The sequence below is a fragment of the Leptopilina boulardi genome, unplaced genomic scaffold (assembly GCF_019393585.1).
Source record: "Leptopilina boulardi isolate dan_hultmark-lab unplaced genomic scaffold, ZJU_Lbou_2.1 LbouV2_54, whole genome shotgun sequence".
NCBI classification, from domain to species: domain Eukaryota; kingdom Metazoa; phylum Arthropoda; class Insecta; order Hymenoptera; family Figitidae; genus Leptopilina; species Leptopilina boulardi.
The window spans coordinates 304,732-329,178 of record NW_026137999.1 but is presented as its reverse complement, the minus strand read 5'-3'; the positions used below and the strand labels follow the sequence as shown (position 1 = coordinate 329,178).

The 24,447-nt window shown below is 33.2% G+C and overlaps 1 protein-coding gene and 1 non-coding gene across 2 annotated transcripts; both read right to left on the bottom strand.

The window, feature by feature from the left end:
- Window positions 1-21,772: 21,772 nt before the first annotated feature.
- Window positions 21,773-21,843, bottom strand: Trnay-aua (transfer RNA tyrosine (anticodon AUA)). Its single transcript has one exon. It is a non-coding gene; the product is annotated as a tRNA-Tyr (tRNA).
- A 758-nt stretch (window positions 21,844-22,601) lies between these two features.
- On the bottom strand, window positions 22,602-23,825 carry LOC127289998 (uncharacterized). Its single transcript, XM_051318333.1, has 2 exons — window positions 22,916-23,825; window positions 22,602-22,828 (listed from the first exon to the last, which is right to left on the bottom strand). Exons 1-2 carry the CDS (start codon window positions 23,823-23,825, stop codon window positions 22,602-22,604), a joined length of 1,137 nt encoding a protein of 378 aa, XP_051174290.1.
- Window positions 23,826-24,447: the final 622 nt, after the last annotated feature.

Genomic DNA, 24,447 nt, shown 5'->3' with positions numbered 1-24,447 from the left:
TGTAGTGTACCAATCGAACACATGGTCTTTGAGAATTTGAAATAGAGCATTAACCGCGTCATCGAGATTAATCGAAGTGGCTAGCATTTTCTTTTCGAATTCGACGAGGAAATCATTCGCGTCGAGTTTTCCAGGAAATTCAAGTCCCCAAGAAGAAATAATTTTATGAATATTGGGAACCGCTGTGCGGGGAGATGGCTGCGGTCGGGCAGTGGGTGCAGGGCTTAGTACTGGATGTGGTACCTGTTGGGGTACCGTGGTTTGTACCGATGCGTCTGCCGACCGTCCGTCAGAAAAGGAGATGAGGGGAGGAACAGAAATGTCTCGATATTCGGGGTTGTCGTTGAAGTGCAAATTGCGCGGGGGAAGGAGGCTTCTCACTGAAGGGGTAGCGTGAGCGAGTGGGGGAAGGCCGTGTGAGGGCGATGTTACCGTGTGGCTCGTAGTGCTACCGCTTGTAATTGGGATCTGACATGGGGGCGGGGCCTAAAGCAATATGGCGTAAATTGGGTAACACTTTTAGTGAATTTACATGGGAATAACATGGGATGCAATAGAACTAAATCGTTTAAAAAATATTGCTTAATTTAATAAATGTATAAGTGAATTTTTTTAATACAAAATTACTATTTACATTCCTATTTACAAACATGAATAAAAATATAAAAGAAATCTTATTTTTATACAAATTATTTTCTCAAATCCAGCGATACATGTGCAAGAAAAGTATTGTATTTTCCTTTATATTTCATGAAATTATATGAAAATTTATAAATGTATGTATTTCATTTTTCATTGTAAAAGTCTGTTAACAAGAACTGAAAAAAAATTTATTTATCCGTTTCTACAGTGATAAATTAACTTTCAAAATGTTCACATGCACGGGTAATATGAAAGATTATATAACCTCCAAATTTTAAAATCTTAAACTTACCTGCAAAATGTAATCACTTCTTTTGAAATGCAGAGAACATGCTCTCATAGAAGGCTTTATACTATTTATTTTTAAAGCATTTTTTCAGGCCTTTAATTGATCGACTTTTTCAAAATTATCGAACGTATTTTCACATCCACTACTCGTTGTTTTGGTTTCGGAAATTTATGGAAAATTACGCTTAAATTTTTCGCTACAGTACTGCCACAGCCTCTCACAGAACACTTAATTCTGCAGGAAGATTTCGCACGCGGTAAAAATGTAGCTTCATTCATAATGATAAAATAATTAACAATGACAGCGGAACTACAATTGCAAGTGACACAGTTATCCAAAACTAGTTACATTTTTCAACACCAGATGGCATGTGTACGAATGTCAGATCCCAATAGCTGTGGATGCCTTGGTCGTCGAGGGAGGGGCTTGCTGACCAGTTGTTGGGGGAAGATGTTCCCCACTTGTGTCAAAGGCCCACCTTGAGTCGCGCCAGGGTGATTGCGCATGAGAAATTTGCAAGGCTGTGACTTTTTGGGAGAGGGCGTCGATGGCCTTCTGTGTTTCTATTCGAGAGGATTGGATTGAAAGTGACATTTCTGATTGGAGCGAAAGAATAGACTTACAAGTAACACTACCCAACTGTTAATCACCGATTTTGATGAAACTTGTCACACTTCTAGAACATGGAAAAATATTGAACACGTACTTTTTTATATCGGCCCGTTTTGAGTTTTAAGGGTAGAAAACACCCTTTTTCAATTTAAGGGATGAAAAGCAGTATTTCATACGGAATTTACTAGATTTGCTTGAAACCTATTACTCGGGGGTTTTCGAGGTCGCTGATTACGAATCTGAAGTCCGATTTTAAAAATTCAAAATGGCGGATGCAATATGGCGGACAATAAAATAAAAAATTAATCGGATTTGATTGAAACTCGTTAGTCGGGGGTTTTTGGGGTCACCCATTACGAATCTGATATCAGTCGGGTAGTTGATTACGAATACGGTGTCAATTTTTAAAAATTCAATGTGGCGGATCCAATATGGCGGACAATAAAATTGAAATTCACTCGAATTTACTTGAAACTCATTACTCGGGGGTTTTTGGGATCGCTGATTACGAATTTGAAGTCAGATTTAAAAAATTCAAAATGACAGACAACTTTTTAAAAAATTCATTGCGTTCGCTTAAAACTTATAACTCGGGGGTTTTTGGTGTCGCTGATTACGCATCCGATGTTAGTTGTTTAAAATTCAAAATTATGGATCCAACATATTCAATAAAGCCATTATTATAAAGACAAGATCTAATACTGCGACCAACAAATGCAAGATATGATAAACGAACCAACAAAGGTAAAAAGCAATAATCCAACCAGTAAAGCCGAGATGTGATAATCCAACCAGTAATGGCAAGATGTGATAATCCAACCATCAAAGGTAAGAAGCAATAATCCAACCAACAAGGGTAAGAAGCAATAATCCAACCAGTAAAGGCAAGAAGCAATAATCCAACCAGTAAAGGCAAGAAGCAATTATCCAACCAGTAAAAGCGAGATGTGATAATCCAACCAGTAATGGCAAGATGTGATAATCCAACCATCAAAGGTAAGAAGCAATAATCCAACCAGTAAAGGTAAGAAGCAATAATCCGACCAGTAAAGGAAAGAAAGAATAATCCAACGAACAAAGGTAAGAAGCAATAATCCAACCAGTAAAGGCAGGAAGCAATAATCCAACCATCAAAGGTAAGAAGCAATAATTCTTACCTTTGTTGGTTGGATTATCACATCTTGCCTTTACTGGTTGGATTATTGCTTCTTGCCTTTGTTGGTTGGATTATTGCTTCTTGCCTTTACTGGTTGGATTATTGCTTCTTGCCTTTACTGGTTGGATTATTGCTTCTTACCCTTGTTGGTTGGATTATTGCTTCTTACCTTTGATGGTTGGATTATCACATCTTGCCATTACTGGTTGGATTATCACATCTCGGCTTTACTGGTTGGATTATTGCTTTTTACCTTTGTTGGTTCGTTTATCATATCTTGCATTTGTTGGTCGCAGTATTAGATCTTGTCTTTATAATAATGGCTTTATTGAATATGTTGGATCCATAATTTTGAATTTTAAACAACTAACATCGGATGCGTAATCAGCGACACCAAAAACCCCCGAGTTATAAGTTTTAAGCGAACGCAATGAATTTTTTAAAAAGTTGTCTGTCATTTTGGAGCTGCCATTTTCAATTTTTTAAATCTGACTTCAAATTCGTAATCAGCGACCCCAAAAACCCCCGACTAACGAGTTTCAATCAAATCCGATTAATTTTTTATTTTATTGTCCGCCATATTGCATCCGCCATTTTGAATTTTTAAAATCTGACTTCAGATTCGTAATCAGCGACCTCAAAAACCCCCGAGTAATAGGTTTCAAGCAAATCTAGTAAATTCCGTAAGAAATACTGCTTTTCATCCCTTAAATTGAAAAAGGGTGTTTTCTACCCTTAAAACTCAAAACGGGCCGATATAAAAAAATACGTGTTCAATATTTTTCCATGTTCTAGAAGTGTGACAAGTTTCATCAAAATCGGTGATTAACAGTTGGGTAGTGTTACTTGTTAGAAGTCTCTGCGCGAAATTTATTTAGCATTTCTTTGGTCTGCGATTCGAAATTTTTAATTTCATTTCGATTTTGAACGTGGAGGGATTCGATAAAATTATTCGTTTGTTGCATATAACGTTCGAACAATTTTTCGGCAGTTTGTTCAAATCGAGATATATATTCTGGTTGTTTTTCGCGTGACTGAGAAGTTGCTTTTCGGCGCAAGGGGTTTGTTTGTTTTCTTATCGTTCCCGTGTATCTTTTTCCTCGTAAATTTGAAAATTGTGGAGGTGTATTTTCGTTGATGGGTGTAATTTGTTTATCATTTTGACTATCGGAAATGGATTGGGTGGGAGAACCATTTAGTGTCTCATCGGTAACACGCGTTTCGCCAGGGGGGTTTTGAATTTCTCTGGAGGCGTTGGCAGCAGCCTCCTCTGTTTCCTTTTTATCTTTTTGGGAAGATGATTTGGTAGGTGTACGCGGTAAGGTCATTTTCGATGAAGTAATCGATCTTGTTACAGGTCTTTGTCTATAGTCGAATTTGTCCTTTTTGTTTTTCTTTGGTGGCATTAAAATTATTTTGAAGAGAGAAAAAAAAAATTTTAATGTGACATTATTTTATAATTAAAAGGTAGAAAGAGAAAAAAAAATTTTTTTTTTATTTATTTATAAATTTTTTTTATCGCTTTAATAAAATTGGATAATTTTTATTTTTTTGAAAAATTTAATTGATTTTATTCGAAATAAAAGTTTCAAGAAATGTGTGCTACAGGAATTTAATTTAATTTTTCTGTGGGCCAAATCAGCGAGAAAGAAAGGGCATTTTTGTAAACACAGCTGTGTTTACGTTGTCGCGACTCGAGAACGGACACCTGTTATGTGAGTGCATAGAAGTCAAAGATGTATGAAAATTATCGATTTTTTTTTGGCAATCTCCTTTGGTAGTCACTAGATTTAAATTTTTAATATCGTAGTATAATATAATTAGCCATTAAGTGAAAAGCGTTTTTATGCGCAAAAAGCAGACAGAATAATTTTAAAAAGAGAGTTTTATACTAAATCATGCGAAGCGGTGAGATTGATGCGAGCGCTAAGTATGTGAAAGAAAATTGCTTTTACTTTATTTTAGAGAGAGAGAGCAATAAGCAGATCATGGATTCTCACTCAAAAATTTCGGGTATTTACCGCGTCTTAATTAGAAAAAAATTAATAGGAATTTTTAGTAAAGCGCGAATGATAATTTTATCGTGAAAATACCGAAATAAACTCGATTTTCAGTGCGTTTAGAGACCACATGGCGACGCCATTTTTATGACTAAGCCGGGGTTTCACGCACGGAAATCAGTATAACTTTGAGAAAAAAAAAATGTTAGTAAAAATATCAATACAAATCGGACACCAAAATTGTGATGAACAATTTTGGCTTTGTTAATACAAATATTAATACCACGTTGGGCGCCAAAATTGTGACAACCCTGACCACGAGATTAAATATTTTATATAACGTGGGTACGACTCGCGATAGGGGCACAAATAATATTGGGTGAGAAATCCAATCACCTTAAAAATCAGCCATTGTCCTCCGGACCAGTGAAAAACAAAGAGTTAGCCACAGTGCAAACTTACCGGTTGGTTGACCTTCGCAGTAACAATTTTGATCATCCACAAGGAAGATAGGTTGGAAGTAAGGTATCGCGGAGAGTAGTGATTAAACAATCGCACTAAACTGTTATAGTTTATTACTGCTTTTTATTAAAGTAAACACTTAGCACGTTAGTGTACAAAAGAAAAAGTCGCGTGTCGCAGCACGCCGTGGTTCGCATCAATCTGGCGAGTAGGCGCCAGATTCATGGGAGAATCGTCTGCTACAAGCAGCGATCGGTACGCCATCTAACGCGAGTAGTGGCGTAAGTTTAAATTGCGATGATTCGCATAAGGAACGAAGTCAGGGAGTAATGACCAATATAATTGTAAAAAAAAGACGACTTGGGTCGTTACACATTTAACAACTTGAGCATACCCTTAACCACTTCACTGGCGGGGCGTTCCATAAAACGTCATTTGGAACGCCATACCAGTGAAGTGATTAATAATAAAAAAAATGTTAATGTATGTATTATACTCATCATGTTTTTTGTTTCTTTCATTGCAAAAAATTAAAAAAAAGTTATAACATCTAACAGGTTTAAAGAATTAAAAAAACCAATCAATTTGAGTACAGTGCATCAAGAGTACAGTGCATGTAAATGGAGGCAGTGCTTTAATCTTTTCAAGTATCTTTCAAAGTATTTTATTATATTACATTGTTTTTTTTAAAAATATTTACAATTAATATTTATCAATTAATTTATAAATACACGAAAAAAAAAGTTGTTGAAATTTTCATTGACTAGTCATTTACTTTTAAATAGTACACATTTTTCGTGAAGATTTACATAATGTTCTTTAAAAACTTGGAAAAATTCTTAAAAAACATTAAAAATGAGTCATCAAATTTTTACAAATCAGTACATGATCATTTGTTTTCAATTTAAGGTTAATCTTTTTTCAAATAAATTATAACTCGTTTACAAAAGATTAATGTGTGCTCACGAAAGTTTCGAAAACTATATATTCTACTTTTTTGAAGTCGGGCTGCACAGTGTAATGTTGTGCTGTTATTCATTTTCATTCATTTCAGTTTCTTGTAATCTAAAAATTTTTTGAGTCTATAAAAATTTGATGAACAGCTTTCTAAATACGAAGTGCCTATTTCTACGCTAACGTAAGCTGATATTTCAAAACTAAACCTACGCGAAGTGACAGCGAAATGAAAAATTAACGTAAACCGATCTCCCAAAACTAAACCTACGCGAAATAAAAAAAGTTTCGAAAAGTGACACCCACCAACGAATTTCGCAAAATACTTTCGGCCATATCCACCCCCTCTCGCCAAGGTTTTTTTGAAAAGAAAAGCGAGCAGTACCTTACGCGGCCGAAGGCCGTGTTTACTATTTTGCATTCACATGTTTTTTACTACGCTAGTGTAATGATGAAGTGTATTTACACTTCGCGTAACTATAGTTTTGGAAATCAGTTTACGTTAGCGTAGGTATAGAGCCAGCGTTCTAAATATTAGTGAATGTATTTTATAATTTGGTTAACAAGTCAATGAAAATTCTATTGTCTAGTGTTTCGAAAACGAAAATTTTGACAACTTTTTTTTCCGTGATAGTTACGAATGAAGTGATGAATTCATTATCTATGAAAAAACTTTCAATTTAGGTGCCTCCAAAAGTGGCGAACATTTGCCAACTCTATACAATAGTAATGCGAGTCATGGATAAGGTAAACAAATTAGAAGATTATTAAACGCGTATGGGTGATTAATCTAAAATATAATTTTTATGTCTTGTCGAATAATAACTAGAAATACTAATATTTAAATAAAATACTAATTCATATATCACAGTTCTTTTTGAAAATTAATTTTATTGATGACTTTTTTATATCAAATTCAAATACAGAACTGGACTGTTAATTAAAATTGATATTTTTTAGGATTTTATTGTTAAAAAATGTTTAAAAAATTACAACTATCTAACGCTTCCATTTAGCAATTACAAGACACGTAGCAGAAAGGCAGATTGTATTTGTTTAGTACACGATGTCAGTTGTGTTGCTATTAAAAGATAATATTTAATATTAACTTTTACTAAAATTTCTTCCCTATTGAAATTATATATTTTCTCTAAGGGTACACCTAATACAATCATTTTATCATAAATCAATATAGTGGTTAATGGCGTATTTATATCACAAAATTTGAATTCCTAATTGCAGTTTTTCTCATGTAAAGTTTTTTATAGAGTGTTGGAGCTGTGTTGATTCTCATGACTAAGCGTAATTCTCTTCTTTACTCTGTTACTTTCCTCGAATTACAAAAATTATGCCCAAAATTAAACGCAAACCTTAAACACGTAATGCTCGACTTCGAAAAGGCTGTGGTCAAAAGTTTAAAAGAAACATTTTCAAACACCGAAATTCATATCTGTTGGTTTCACACCAAAAAGGTGAACATAATAATCTCAATTTATAACAAACTATATTTTGTATTTATTTTATTTCATAGAGATGAAATGTATCGGAAAAAGGGGTCTGAAGAAAGTAATGGCGGCTGGAATACTTCAGTACCTGAATGTTTATAAATACTCAAGAATGTGACCCTTTTTGTAATGACTACAATAACATTGTAACGATTTTATTCCAAGGTAACAGGGTCTATTATGGAATGCTTTTGATGATGGAAGAACTTTTATCATAAAATATTTGTTATTAAGAGTAGGGGAGGATGGGGCAAAGATAGTGAATTGCTGTTATGCTTAGACGGCTTGCTCAAAAATCGCGTCATTCATGGTATATTTGCGTCTTAACACCAATAGATGTTAGTAAAAATTGTAAGTGAATCTGCCACCATTTGCGAAGTCAGAAGTTTATTTTTGTGGAATTTCCTGATGAACACGATTATCGTATTTTTATTTTGTGAGTAATAAAATGTTAATTTGTTAAAAATAAAATACAAAATAAATAAAAAAATAAAAAGATTTCCATTTCAATTTCATTTATTAACGGGACATGCCCTTTCGTACAAAAGTACTCCTAAATTCTAATAGTTACGTAAGTAACAATACAAAATATAAAATATTAACTAAATCTAGGTAGGCGCTATAATGGTTAAAGTTCAGTATAAGTTTATACAGTAAAGAATAACATAAATCAAATCAAAGGAGAAGATTAATTTTGATAAATTGAATCTCCTTTACCATTATATCAATTAATTTCAAAAATAATTGTTTTTGTTCAATAATACTGATTTTCTCTAAATCACAATGTCTACATTTAGTTCTGTATGTATTTCCTTAAATCACTTTCATAGATAGAAATAAAATAAGTTTATCTCAAGGAAGGGACACAAACTTGGGCACCAAGTGGGGAAATCACTATAGATTCTCCTTACACGCATCTATTTGGACTGTAAGAGTCGATGTGCGATTTCTAGGGGCATTTTAATTATGGTAGGGATTCCACGCCGGTAGACCATTGACACATTCATTTCTCCGTCTAATCGACAGGTCTCTAGTTCCTCCCTCACTCTCTTAATCTCCTCCCTCTGCATAACCGACCTGTCATTCGACATCCAAAGATCTTCCAACTCCCTTGAACGTGTTGAGTCTCTTTTGACACTTACAAATTTTTTTAGAATTACTTGTGCCTTCTCTTCCGTCTCACATACAATCTTAACAGGGCGAGGCTTACGAGAAAACTGCGCATTAGAACCAATTCTAAATGTGCGTATATTTTCAAGATCATCTGTTTGAATGAATTTTTTTAATTTAGTCGTAACCACAGATTTCAAAGAACTATTATTTGAGGAAGTGTCATATTCTGGAAGATTAAATAAAACAAGATTGTTCTTTCTTTCATTTCGATCAACAAGTTCATTTATACAGACATTACTTACTGAATTAGAATCAATATTTGTAGAACCATTTGCCTTAGATTTATCAATTCTCTCTTCGAGAACATTAAGACGCTCTGTCAAATCAACAACTCTGCTTTCCATATCACTCAGCCTACACAGTGTGTCATCAAGTTTTTTGTTGATATCTGACATGTTTTCAGTCATATTGGCAAAATTATCAGAAACTGTTGTTGATAAATCCTTAATAGCTCTCAAAATACTATCCAAGTTAACAGAGGTTTGTGAAGATTGAGAATTATTTGAAGGAGACAATGACCTAGGTTTACAACATTTGGTGAACGACCCATCAGGCAAAGTAGACAGCTGTAATGCACAGCTGGGATGATAAGGAAGATTACACTTCCTACACAAAGTAGGAATAGCACGTGTAATATCTTTACCACATTTTGCACAATTTTCAACACTAGAGGCCATTTTTGCACACAAATAATCATTCAAATAAAAATAAAAAGTAAATTGAACGAAAGCAGTTCCAATTTAAGTTACATATACAAAAAACTTCACACAAGTATATCAGTCCAATGTTAGGTTAGAAAAAATTCAAATCAGAGAGCCAAGTTAAGGCAAATGGTGCAGATAATAAAAAACTTTCACTAAAAACCAGCACAAAATAATGTTTATAACTATAAGGTTGTAAAAGAACAGACCAAACTTAAACCGTTTTATTTAAACAAAATCAACCGAGACACATGTGAACACGTGTTTAGTAGCTGCCACCTAGCGGCGAAAATGCCAGATGAAACATGTACTCAATATGAAACACTTTTTCGCATCATGTTCTGATGTTCCATATTCCAGATAGCACAACTTTTTGTTGTAAGTTTACAATGGCAAGTTGTAAATTGACACGAGTAGTATAGCTATGCCACTACTTGCAGTTAGTTCCAGTGGCTGCCGCTAGATGGCGCCACTGTCACATACCGTCGGTCGGTAATTACCCTCAGTCGGTAATGTAGATTCCTACTTTACCACTTGAGGTCGATAATTAGTTCCAGTGGCTGCCGCTAGATGGCGCCACAATCAGTTGAAGTCAGTTTAAAAAGTCGGTATTGCAGATTTCTGCATTACCATCAGCCGGTAACTTACCATCAGTCGGTAAGGTAGGGATCTGACAAAATTTTTGACTCGGTCGGTAGGGTAGGGAACTGTTTTACCGACCGAGTGTCCAATAGTTGAAGTTTAGTTCCCTAAAGCGACATGTGCTTTGGGTGCGTGCGCATTACATGCATGTGTGTATCCGTGTTATTGAGTATATAATAATAAATGATTTTATGAATAAAATAAATAAAATAAATAAGTAAAATAGAATAAATAAAATAAATACGTAAAATAGAATAAATAAATAAAGTAAATAAGTAAAATAGAATAAATAAAATAAATACGTAAAATAGAATAAATAAATAAAATAAATAAGTAAAATAGAATAAAATAATTGTCGGGGCCCCGTTGAACCCGTGATATATACAGCCCTTGCTAAAGAAGGTGGTGGCAGTTTGGGTTGGTCAGTGGGGGTCTAGGGTATATAAGCAGGAGCACTTAGCGTTGTTACATCATTCCGGCCTTTCTGAACGACTTGGACGAGCATCAACAAAGATGGAGAAAGTTCCTAGCAGCCAGGCAGACACTGTGATCCTAGTCTCTGATGGTGAAGATGAGATGCCAACTATCGTGATCGAGGATGGTGATGATGAGGTTCCGACTGTCGTGAACGAGGTTGGCGATGACGAGGTTCCGAATTTCATGACCGAGGATGGCAATTTCTATGAAAATGTCCATTTCGATCGTTTCCTTGGATGAGGAGGTTAGGGAGTGTCGAAGATGCTTTAGAAGGAGATTCTTTCATAGACTTTGCCACCGACATAGTGCGACAGAGAGAAACCGTTTCCCAAATGCCGCTGAGATTGCCAGTATTGCCAGATGCGAAAGCTGTCAAAGACATAAGTTATGTCGTCAACATCGACCGAGACGTCATCCTGACCACCATCATCGTGGCAGTCATCCGAGAGTCCACCGCCATCATCCCTATCACAGAAGATAAACACAAAAAAAGAAAAAAAAATATTTTGTACCTGTTTTAATTTTAATTAATAATTTTGTAAAGTTTTTTAAACATTTAAATAAACTTGTAGGAAAAATATTTTTTCAAAAAAAAATCTTTCACTTATTTAATATTGCGACGAAAACGGAAATAATATATTTTTAAAAACAAACTTTGAACTAAATTCACTCTAAATAAATTTCTGGTCTCTGCGATACATTTCTCATCATTGGTCTCATCAAAGTGTTCTCACAATCGTGTGTCACTCCAGCTATTATCAGTTGTGTTTTACTTTCGATGGCGCTGATGTTCGATTTTCAATTTACACTCACTTTCTAGTTAAAGGTGTTCTCACAACCTATATCTCTCTTTCTCTCCAATGCGTTATATCTTGGCGGTGGCGCCGTTGTTATTGATACTTACTGTGTTGTTGATTTCTCTCTTTCTCTTATGAGATCTTGTTTTACACCTCCATGTGATTTCACCCTTAAGCGAGTTAGCATAGATAGTATTCTTCAAATCTCAAGAATTAAAGTTAGGGTTATATAACCAGAGAAATTATCGTATTTTACTTTCTTGAACAGAATTTAAGAGAATTTAAAAGAATTTGTATTAGAATTATAATCTATAAGAATTTTTAAGCTATATACACTCGGAGACTTAAGGCCAACGCAGAAAAGGACGAAGTATATACCTATCTTTTTCTAATTCATTCTTACGTTTACTTTTTGCCCGAGTGTACATGTATACAAACTAATTTGTATAAAGGCCTAAGCAGAATAGCTTCGTGAAAGACGTTCGCAAACGTGAAACATGTGTTAGAAAAGGACAGAGATATATTCGTTTCCTTTCCTATCTCATGCATCTTGTTCGCGAACGACTTTCGCGAACCTATTGTGCGTTGGCCTTAATCACAAGAGTGAGGTTATGTTACATTTATATTCAAATTTTATAGTTTTACCTTAGATTTTTTACATGATTTTTAATAAATTAAATTCTCATAAATTCTCAGAGAATTTAATAGTTGGTTTTATTCTGAGTAATAATGTCATTCTCGGTAATTTAACTAACTTTAAACACTAACCATAGAAATTTGAATGAGTCTCTCTTGAGCAGTAGTGACCACACCCTTATGCAACCTTATGTCACCCTTACGTTTGGAATTTATTGTGAATGTAGCTTTAAACTACTGTTTCTTTGAGAACACATTTTTATTTTCTTAAGATTGAAACCAAATCTCTGTTTTTAAAAAATCCTACTCTTGAGTGAAAATTATTTTGATATTGATTATAATCATGGAGGAAAAAAATAAAGAAGTGAGTGAGAATAAATTGATTACACAAGGAAATATAATTTACAACGTGAGTTTAGAAGATCCGAGAAAGCGAATAATGCACTTGCCGTTGTTGAATTACGAAATCGACAAATCACAAATCGACAAAACAAAAGAAGAAGAATTTCAAAGAAGAGATGATGAGGTAAGATATAAGAAAACCAATATTTAATATGTAGGGAGTATTTATATGGAAAATATTTTTTTTGTTAAGTATTTACATTTACTGTCGCTTCTATAACAAAACATATAAAACCTCTTTCACGACAGTACTAAAAGATTATTCTTTTTCACTTAGATGTAAACATTGTACCAATGTGTGAAATAACAACATAAAATATATCAAAATATGTGAAAAATGCATTTGCTTGGAACTGCGTTGTACACTACTTGTCAATTTGTTAATAATGTAATGTTTTCACTGCAATCCCTGGCGGATTGGTTCAAGCGTATTTTGAGCGATTTCGATTAACTTCGCTTAACTTCGCTTAGAGTGAAAATTTATCGATAAATTGTTAAAAAAAATACTATAAAAGTGAAAAAAAAGGTAAATTAGTGTTTATATATATATATATATATATATGATTTATGGAAAAATTGTGATAACCCTGGCGAATTGTATGCGATGCGAATGCTCCACGAAATTCGCGGAAAATTCATGAAACACGAGGTTGAGATTGAAATTCTGTTTAAAATGTATAAAAAATGATGAAATTGATAGTATAATTATTAAAATCAATAAGTTTTAGGGTCATTTGTGGTAAATGTAAACGGATTTGCTTAGTTTCGACAATAACGTAAGTTTTTTATTTTAAAAAGCAATACTTCAGGTTTTCTACTGGATGAACTTGTTACTTCACTTCCCTAGAAACATTTTATGAGGTACAAAAAAATATTGATCAACTTGAATCGCTTAAAACTGACTGTTTACATTTACCCCGAGATTTTGAAATTTTCCCAAAATTCGGGGTAAATGTAAACACACCTGTAGTTTAAAGAGGTTTAAGAAAAAAGTTATCCCAAGTATACTACTGTGTAAAGGGATGTAAAAACTGAAAAAAAATTCTTGGTAGATGTAAAATAATTGAACCAATTGATTGATATGCAACATATAAAATAAGCAATCATTACCATAACAAAACTAGTAATGTAAAAACTTGAATAACTTCAATAAATTTTAATAGATTTTCATTCAACTTAGTGAAAATAAGTTTTTAAGGTTGCTGAATAAGATTCTAAAATCGAATTTATAAATTTCAAAATGGCGGATCTAAAATGGCGGACAAACATAAAAATATTGTTAAAAATTGATCAAATTTGCTTGAATCTCGCTACTCGGGGGTTTTTGAGGTCACTGAATACGAATTTGAAGACAAATTTAAAATTTTCAAAATGGCGGATCAATCAACCAATCAATCCACCAATCAATCACTCAATCAACCAATCTATAAATCAATCATCCAAGCAACCAATCTATCGACCAATCAATCACTCAATCAACCAATCATCCAATCAATCCACCAATCAATCAGTCAATCAATCAAGCAATCCACCAATCAACCACTCAATCAACCAATCTATAAATCAATTATCCAATCAACCAATCAATCCAATCCACCAATCAATCAACCAATCCATAAATCAATCGTCCAATCAATCAACCAATCCATCAATCAATCCATCAATCAATCTATCAATCAATCAAGCAATCAATCACTCACTCTTATTCTAGGATTCCTACGTACCTGAGTTTTATTCATCAATCGTGAAAAATCGCTTTCCTATATTTTAAACACGTAAATGCACTTTGCAATACTATGCAGGTCTATACCTGCAACTGACTAACACGAAGGAGATACAAAAGAAGATCCAATTTCGTTTTTATGTAATTTTACAGGGCCAAAATAATGTAATTGTGAAAAAGAAACAAATTTATTCAATTATTTTCTTTTAAAATGCAGCAGAAATTCTGTTTACATTTACCCCGAGTTTTCGAATTCTCGGGGTAAACGTAAACACTTAATTATCTATTAACTAAATTGACGAAATTCAAAAATCAAAGTCAGCCTTTGTTAAGGGATTCATAAGGAATAATTAGAAATTTTAGTTTGAATTTTTAGTTCATTTTTATTCAAATGCGAGACAAAATACTGAAACAGTAAAACTTTGATTTTCAATCTTTCATGCATTAAGCTACAAATTGGAGTATGGCTTTGACAATTGTCGAAAAAAAATTGGCAATACTCAGAACCTGTTGCAGGTGAGCTGAGGTTAAAATATTGGGGTGGAACTTAATTTTAAATGTGTAAATTAAGCTGCAATATCTGCTGTTTACATTTACCCCTAGTTTACATTTTCCCCAAATGACCCTATGCATTTTAAGATGATTATTGTTAAAAAATTCTAAAAATTTAATGTATTTATTAATTTCAATCTATAACAGTTTATTATCAACATTTGTCGATAAAATCAATAGAGATTTATTTTTTTTAATCAAAAGCAAAACTCTTATTAATTGAACGGCAATATTGGTAAAAAATGGATTATTTTATCGAAAATATGTCTAAAAAAATTATTTTTTTTATCAAAAAATTGGTAAAAAAATTAAGTTTTAAAGGAATGAAAGAATTAATTATTTCTATAAAAAAAATGTTAAAAATGAATTATTTGATCAAAAATATTGTTAAAAAAATTAATTTTTTTATCAAAAATATTTGTCAATGAAATTAATTTTTTTATCAAAAAAAGGTTACAGATATTAATTTTGAACAGAAATATTGGTAATATTTTTCATAAAAAATAAATTTTTGTCACACATATTTTTAATAAAAAATATAAATTTTCATCAATATTTTTGATTACATAATAAATTTTTTTCACCAATATTTCCGTTTAATAAATAAGAGTTTAGCTTTTGATAAAAAAAATACAGAAAAATTTTTAAAAAAAGTGTACTGCCACCTACCTCCTAAAATGCGCGTCTATATTGATTTTATCGACAAAGATTGTTAATAATCTGTAATAGATTGAAATTAATAAATACATTAAATTTTTATAATTATTTAACAATAATCATCTTAAAATGCATAAAACTTACTTAATAATTATAGCTACTATCAATTTCATCAATTTTTATACATTTTAAACAGAATTTCAATCTCAACCTCGTGTTCCATGAATTTTCCGCGAATTTTTCTATAAATCATATATATATATAAACACTAATTTACCTTTATTTTTCACTTTTATATCATTTTTTATAACAATTCATCTATAAATTTTCACTGTAACCGAAGTTAAGCGAAGTTAAGCGAAATCGCTCAAAATACGCGTGAACCAATCCGCCAAGGGTAATATAAAAACTAGTTTATAATAAATCATTTTCTTAATTAATAATTTTTTTTGAAGTTTGACCTATGAAAACAGTTAATATTATTTTTCTAATTTGCGTGGAGCGTATATTGTCATCAAAATGGTACAATATACTTACCATGCATGATGTAAAAAAAAAACTTATCAATTATTTTCCTATGTATAATATTGAAACTTTTACATTATATAATCAGAATAAATAATATAGTTTGATTAAGGTTGTCTTTTAAATTCACAGATCCGTCAAAAATAGACAGTGAAAGAAGAAATTCGACAAATGTTGATTCAAATCGCAGCAATCCATCAGAAGTGAATTTCTCTTTTCGAAATAAGTGAGCAGTTAAAAGAAGCGGCAATGCTGAATAGTACCATCACAACAACTGGAACTGGTGAAGAGTTTAATCAACGACTTAATGATTGTAAGCAAAAAACTGAAAACATACTAAATGATTGTAAGCGAAAATTTGAAGACAAACAAAATGAAACAAACAAACAAAACACTTAAATTGTATTCCATTACCAGTTGAATTCAATGATACACAAAATCATTTCACTCAAGAAACAAAACAAACGAAACAGATAAAGGGGAAAAAATCTAAAGTAAAAGCAAAAGAAACCCATTTGACACAAGAATCGAAACAAACAGAACAGGTACAGTTGAAAAACTCTAATAAAAGAAAACGTGACTCAAAAAATCATTTTACTCAAGAAACACAACCGTTATATTGTATTCCACTACCCAAAGAATTAAATGAAGAAAAAAATCTTTTGACACAAGAATCAAAACAAACAGAACAGTCAGAAGAGAAAAAATCTAAAGCAAAAAAACTTAAAACACAAAAACAGTTGACGCAAGATGTAAAGCAAACAGAACAGTTACAAAGAGAACAATCTAACCAAAAAAAGCAGAAAACTCAACAAAGAAAGCAGACACGGGTACAAAAACCTAAGCAAACACTAACAAATATACAGAAAATAATGAGGAAAATAAGGAACACACCTCAACCACATGCAATGAACACGAAACTGAAAAATGAACAACTCATACAAATAACAGAGTAAAATCAACAAACACATGAAACAAAACAGCCAAAATCTCACTCAACGACAACACAACCATTACCGTCAATGCCCACAGAAGACGAATTGAACAATTTTTTTCTACAACGGTATGATACTCCACCTGCTCTAATTAGTCCAATAAAAACACCACCAATAAAACCATCATCAACTCCAACACCACTAATACCACTTACACTTTTACAATTATTAATGCTTCCACCACCACCGTCACCATTTTCACCACGGGAACCGAACACACAAGAAACAACACCTATATTGGATAACATAAATATTCTAGTAGACTTATCCATACCACCCTTACAAATACAGCTATATGTATCATCTGATGAAGCAGATTATTAAAATGCACAACTTAAATTTTGAACGATTTTCGTTAATTTCTCCAATGATTACAATCTTGGAACATAAAGTTTACCTCAAGTAAAAAAAAATTTTTTTGATTACAATGTTTCCAAGATAAGTTTTGTTTCTCGTTTGATATTCACTTTTTTTATATTCATTTCCTTTTTTTTTAATTTTATTACTCTATTATTTTTTGTTTTGTTTTGTGTTTTTTTTGAAATTCTTTTATTTCCTTCTTTTTTTCTTACATAATACAAATTTGTACAACGCATGTAAGTATGTATAAATTACATTTACTTCGTACACATGTAAATATGTAGAAAAAAAAAATATTTTGTAACAAAACAAACAAAACTGTCTTTTATTTTTAAAGTATACATAGACATAAAACACAAAGATTAAAAAATAACATAAAATAAGAAGCATATATAATTTTTATTAAAGTAAAAACAGGTAAATACATTAAAATTTATATTAGTTATTTTTTTTGGGTAAACATTAAAAAATTGGTTAGATAAAAGTCAATTTTATTCGATTTTCTTAAATTCAATATTGTTATAAGCGCCGCCAATATACTTCATGGACAATTTTTCATCAGCCGCTTTATCCCGCATAGACAACCAGGTGGCGCTGTCATCCGCAAAAGCCTTGGTAAATCGGGCAGGCAGGAATACGTTGAAACTTTTCTCAAGTTCGGCAACAATCCGTTCACCAAACTTTGATTGGACCTTGCGCAGCTTCGTGACGGTGAACTGGCTTCCAGGAGTCAGCTCGGACAGCGGTTTCGTGGGTAGGAATTTCTCCACACGTCCAACAGCGTTGATTTTTTGAAGGTCCATTGCTTCTGAAGTTTTCGGTTGCTCTTGGAGATGATGTTCGGCCAACTTGGAGAAGGTTGAATGAAAAATTCACTCATACTAGGCTCTATTTATACTTAAAATTCAACCCCCAGCAATGTACAATCCCCACTTTAAATGCGCAAAAATTGGTGCACATAAAATAGATGTGCAAAAAAATTGGTGCGCATAAAATAAATGTGCAAAAGTATCTGCGCAAAAGAGTATATTTTTAAAATTAAAAAAAAAATTTTTTAACCAAACAATTTAGTATACCCCCCCCCCCATTTTACCAAAAAAAATTTTTTTCATTAAATTTTTGATATTTTAGAATTTCTATTGGACGGGAATTCCCCGCGAGCCGCTGTGATGGGGGATTCCCGCGCGCAACTTGTAGAGTGTTGACTTGCCGCGGGAGCATCAACGCGCACAGCGCATGCGGTATTAGAGCAGTTGAGTATTTCCAATACATGAAATAATGGTTGATTCAAAATTTTCTTAGTTTTAAAAATATTTTTATAGCTGAATAATATCAAAATTATAATATTTAAATTAATATTAAAATAATTAATAAATTATTTAAATCAATATTAAAATAATTAATAAATTATTTAAATCAATATTAAAATAATTAATAAATTATTTAAATAATAATATTTTAATAAATAATAATAAAATTTTCAATAGTTGTAAATAATAACACAGCCACAAAAAAAAAGAACCCGGGCCGGGGAATGAGACCACCATTTCTTGATGTATTTTGATGCGCTGAACACGAATCTGAAGTCCGTTTAGCTACATCACGTCAGGATTTCGACATAACCTCAAAAAACATAGCTGATTTTAAATGACAGGAGAAATTTTTTAAATAATGGCAGATTTGCTTGAATCTTGTTACTCGGGGGTTTTTGGGGTCGCTAATTACGAATTTAACGTCAGATTTATAAAATTCAAAATGGCGGACGAATTTTTAAAAAGTAGTTGGATTTTTACGAAAATTGGTATCTAGGGGTTTTGGGAGTCGCTGATTACAAATTTATCGTCAGATTATTCAAATGTAAAATGGCAGATATAGTACGCTGGTCAAATATCTTTATGTTTCTACATGTGTCTGCATCCAGCTATGGGATTCCTTTTAGCAACGGCGCTAAGTAGCGCATTGCATTAATTAGCACTAAAAAATTAATTTTTTTTACAGACTTATTGTATATGATAATCAAGATCAACTCCCGTTTGAATTTTGTCAAAAAAATTAATTAGTGGCGTGTAAGATAAAAAACAAAGTCTATCGGCGCTACGAGTTAGCGAATTGGTCAAGATTTTGTTCCAAATCGCTACGGTGTAATCGCTTCGGAGCGTAGCGCAAAGTCACTAGCTATAACACAAATTGAAATTCACTTAAGAGGAGAATACACTGAGTTTTTTTCAAAAAATCAAATTTTTTTTAGTTTTCGTTACCATAATTATTTAAGATAGCGGTAAAAATTGTTTACAATGTATCCAAGGGTTATAAAAGGGTTAAAATAAATGTTTATGTTAAGCATGGAGATGATTGTTCGTTTTTTTTAAATTGTAATATAAGTACTGTACTGTACTGTACTGTACTGTACTGTACTGTACTGTACTGTACTGTACTGTACTGTACTGTACTGTACTGTACTGTACTGTACTGTACTGTACTGTACTGTACTGTACTGTACTGTACTGTACTGTACTGTACTGTACTGTACTGTACTGTACTGTACTGTACTGTACTGTACTGTACTGTACTGTACTGTACTGTACTGTACTGTACTGTACTGTACTGTACTGTACTGTACTGTACTGTACTGTACTGTACTGTACTGTACTGTACTGTACTGTACTGTACTGTACTGTACTGTACTGTACTGTACTGTACTGTACTGTACTGTACTGTACTGTACTGTACTGTACTGTACTGTACTGTACTGTACTGTACTGTACTGTACTGTACTGTACTGTACTGTACTGTACTGTACTGTACTGTACTGTACTGTACTGTACTGTACTGTACTGTACTGTACTGTACTGTACTGTACTGTACTGTACTGTACTGTACTGTACTGTACTGTACTGTACTGTACTGTACTGTACTGTACTGTACTGTACTGTACTGTACTGTACTGTACTGTACTGTACTGTTTTTAAGTTGTTTTTTAATTAGAAGAATCCGTAGAGTAGCTAAGCGTAGCGTAGCTTAGCGTAGCACTACTTAGCGCCGTTGCTAAACGGAATCCCATAGCTGGGCACCTTCACGTGGTGACGGTGGGCAACGGAGTTTGTCCGCTATCCGGCTAAGTTCCTGGATAATGGCTTTGATGCCGTCATGGCAGACACACGTAGGAAACGTATTACGATGCAGGGACTCGGAACACCAGTATCGGCGGTTAAGCAGGCTCTCAGGCGTCGTCATCCAGCAACTGCAGCTCTTCATTGATGGGAAACTTGGCTAATGTAGAGTATAATACGACAAGAAAACAACCTGATATAGACTTAAACTGTCATATTTGTAGCAAAAATCGAGACCTTTTTTGTTATATTTGCAGTAAATTCGAGGTAAAGTCTTTGCGGAACAGGATTGACGAAGAAGTACGTAAACTGTATAATGAAATCTTCGGTTTTGAGATTGATCAGATGTCACTGATGTAACGGTGACATATGAAATTTTATTTTTATTTTTAACACTGAAACCTTTTATTTCATTCATACAAAAGTAGCAATCTTCTTCACATGTAGGTTTTGTCCAAACTGTTGGATAAGAGTATTTGATAAACTCCTTATTTTTAACAGATTTCCAACCAAAGATCATCTTTCTGCAACAATTACAAATGATGTTCGGAACCCAATTAGAAGATAGATCAATCTCAAAACCGAAGATTTCATTATACAGTTTACGTACTTCTTCGTCAATCCTGTTCCGCAAAGACTTTACCTCGAATTTACTGCAAATATAACAAAAAAGGTCTCGATTTTTGCTACAAATATGACAGTTTAAGTCTATATCAGGTTGTTTTCTTGTCGTATTATACTCTACATTAGCCAAGTTTCCCATCAATGAAGAGCTGCAGTTGCTGGATGACGACGCCTGAGAGCCTGCTTAACCGCCGATACTGGTGTTCCGAGTCCCTGCATCGTAATACGTTTCCTACGTGTGTCTGCCATGACGGCATCAAAGCCATTATCCAGGAACTTAGCCGGATAGCGGACAAACTCCGTTGCCCACCGTCACCACGTGAAGGTGCCCTGGATGCAGACACATGTAGAAACATAAAGATATTTGACCAGCGTACTATATCTGCCATTTTACATTTGAATAATCTGACGTTAAATTCGTAATCAGCGACTCCCAAAACCCCTAGATACCAATATTCGTAAAAATCCAAATACTTTTAAAAAATTCGTCCGCTATATTGGATCCGCCATTTTGAATTTTATAAATCTGACGTTAAATTCGTAATCAGCGACCCCAAAAACCCCCGAGTAACAAGATTCAAGCAAATCTGCCATTATTTAAAAAATTTCTCCTGTCATTTAAAATCAGCTATGTTTTTTGAGGTTATGTCGAAATCCTGACGTGATGGAGCTAAACGGACTTCAGATTCGTGTTCAGCGCATCAAAATACATCAAGAAATGGTGGTCTCATTCCCCGGCCCGGGTTCTTTTTTTTGTGTGGCTGTGTAATTTAAAAATTGTCGAGACCCGGGATTGAACCAGGGATTTGAGATTTATAGTCTCACGTGTTCCCTCTACACTATTTCAACTTATTAAATTTTAAAAATTAATAAGGGTTATAAAGAAAAAAAGCTGGAAATATCAGTTTTAATATATTCATTCATTTAAAAAAAATCAAAATTATTTTTACTTTCATAATGATTAAAATAATACATTTTCTTTGAGTGATTCAGCAGACGTAAAATATTCATTTCGAGAATCAATCTCATCAACATTTCGATTCAAATTTCTTACAACACATTCATTGATAGGCTTTAAAACCCAATTTCGTAAAATTAATATATTGTTTGCTGCACACCATTTTTTAAACAGAGTATGGTAAGTACAGATATGCGATGTTGTCTCTGTTTTAAGCTTTTTAATTGACGGGCAATTAAAATCTTCAAGGTTGTAAACATTAATTACATATTTCTCGAGCCAGATTTTTTTCTCAAGCCCCTTCACGTAGATTGCTCGTGCACAACCCAACAGCTCCTGAAGAATTGACCGTAACTCATCATACGGCACATCACCATTTGTCCATTTGAGTCTATGGTAGTTGTGCATCAACCATAAATTCTCACTCTTATATCTCCCAGGTAGAGAACTCCAGCTGCAGGGTGGCTCGAACAGGAACACCATCGGTTGAGCATCTTCCTCAAGAGGTAGAATGGCCAGTTCCTTGAAGATGAAGTCGTTGTAGGGTCTTTTGAAGCCTTGGATGTCCACGATGTAGTCCATGGTTGTAGCAACTGAGAAATTACGTCCAGGCTCTGCCTTTTTATACCCTGAGATTCATCCCCACTACTTATGTTACTTTTTTAACAACGCCGCTGATTGGTTTATACTGAATAATGCGATCGTGAATAATCAAGCAATATGCCGCTGTATTGGCGGGAAAATTTTCACTTGATTCAAATTCCAGTCGTACATCTACAGAAGCTTGTTTAAGAAATTCGTATTGTTTTGAGCAATCAATGACAGCCAATGGTGCATAATCTTTAAAATTATTTCTAGAAGGTAAAGGCTCAGATTCTTTTGCATAGTATGATGATTGAAAATTACAATACATGTCATAAAGAAGAGAAAATTTGTTTTGATTAAAGTTTAAATTTAAATTACCATAAGGGTAATATTGTGAGTTTAAGAATAGTTTGACATTTATGAGATTACAACTATCAAAAAAGTTTGCATATCTTGCCTGGTGATCTTTTCGATTTGTTTGAAAACCAAGAATAACATATCGAGGTTTTTCAACCTGTGTCGAAGTTTTCACAGTCCAGATATGTTTTTGAGTTGCAGGTATAAGTGGATATTCATACATTTCCCATGATCTAAAACTCATACTTATAAGTGGATCCTTTTCAATAAATCTTAATATTTCAATTTTTTGTCGATCATTAACAAATAGGTATGGTATCATCCATTCAATTTTATCAATTACAATTTTAAATTCTTCACGCTCAGCTGCATTAATGTTAACTATAGCATTACGATCTGTTCGAGATCTTGTCAAAATAAGTTCATGTTTTGCATTTACAACTATTTTTCGATAGTCTTCAGCAAAACCAAGAATCATGCTCAATGGTATATTTACATCAAAATATCCATGCTCATTTGACACTCTACTGTCATCATTAAAGTCAAGATAACCAGCATTTTCAGCGTATATAATCTGATTTGGTGTTTGAGAAATGTATGTTTTCATGGTAGTTGTGAGACTAACATTTTTACAACGATCAACTTCGACACCATTTAGTTCATAACGAATCTCATTAAATAGATAAGAAACACCATTGCTGATTAGTTTTGTATTTGTTACATCAGTATTATTAGGTTTTGCTAATCTTCCATGTACATGTAATGTACTTTTACAAGGAAGAATGTATAAATCTTGATGTTGAACTGCAATGCGAATCTCATCGCTATTATTGAATGCTGATGAAACATAAGGTTGATGAGAATGAATCTCATAATGTGCTAATGAATCATCATATTTTACTGGACTTAGAATATTCAAAGTCTCTGCCATTTTTATTGCAACAACAGCAAATAAAAAGAGCACTAATTATTGGTTTTTCTTTCTTCTTTTTTCTTGACGAACTCGCAGACCGAGTTGTTTCAGGAAGAGAACGTTCTGAGGTATTAAGCCCTTGCGAACAGATTGAAGACTGAATGTTTTCTGACATGTTGACTCGTTTATATAACTTCCGCCAGATTTCCTATGAAACACCAGTCCCATTATGTTGACTTAACGTGCAGTCGAATAGTTATAGTTTCACCTCGAAAATTTACTAAATCTCCGTCTTGATCAACAATTCGCAGCTCAATATTATGTATTGTCTTCACGGCGACTGGAAGATAAATGACGTGTGAAGGTACTTCCACAATCTTATATCCTGCAGGCACTATTGGAAAAAACTCGTGAATAGTATGAACTTTTTGATTATTAATGTATGCACCAGTCGTAATACTGCACTCAACACGGATAGAATTCACCTTTAATATAGCCACTGGTAAATCAGATGTATGTGTTTTGTTAGGCGATAAGAGTCGCGGAGCAAATCCTAGTAGTTTTCCAATCGAATCACTTCGTTTGAAATCTATTCTAAGACTGCTTCTTAGTTCACTTCTTAACGTGTTATTATTTGGTT

Bases quoted from the DNA above. Each gene is read 5' to 3' on its own strand.
- LOC127289998 (XM_051318333.1), bottom strand. From the start codon at position 23,825: ATGGCAGAGACTTTGAATATTCTAAGTCCAGTAAAATATGATGATTCA. The intron at 22,829-22,915 runs GTAATTTAAATT...ACTATGCAAAAG, and splicing joins CTCACAATATTACCCTTATG to AATCTGAGCCTTTACCTTCT.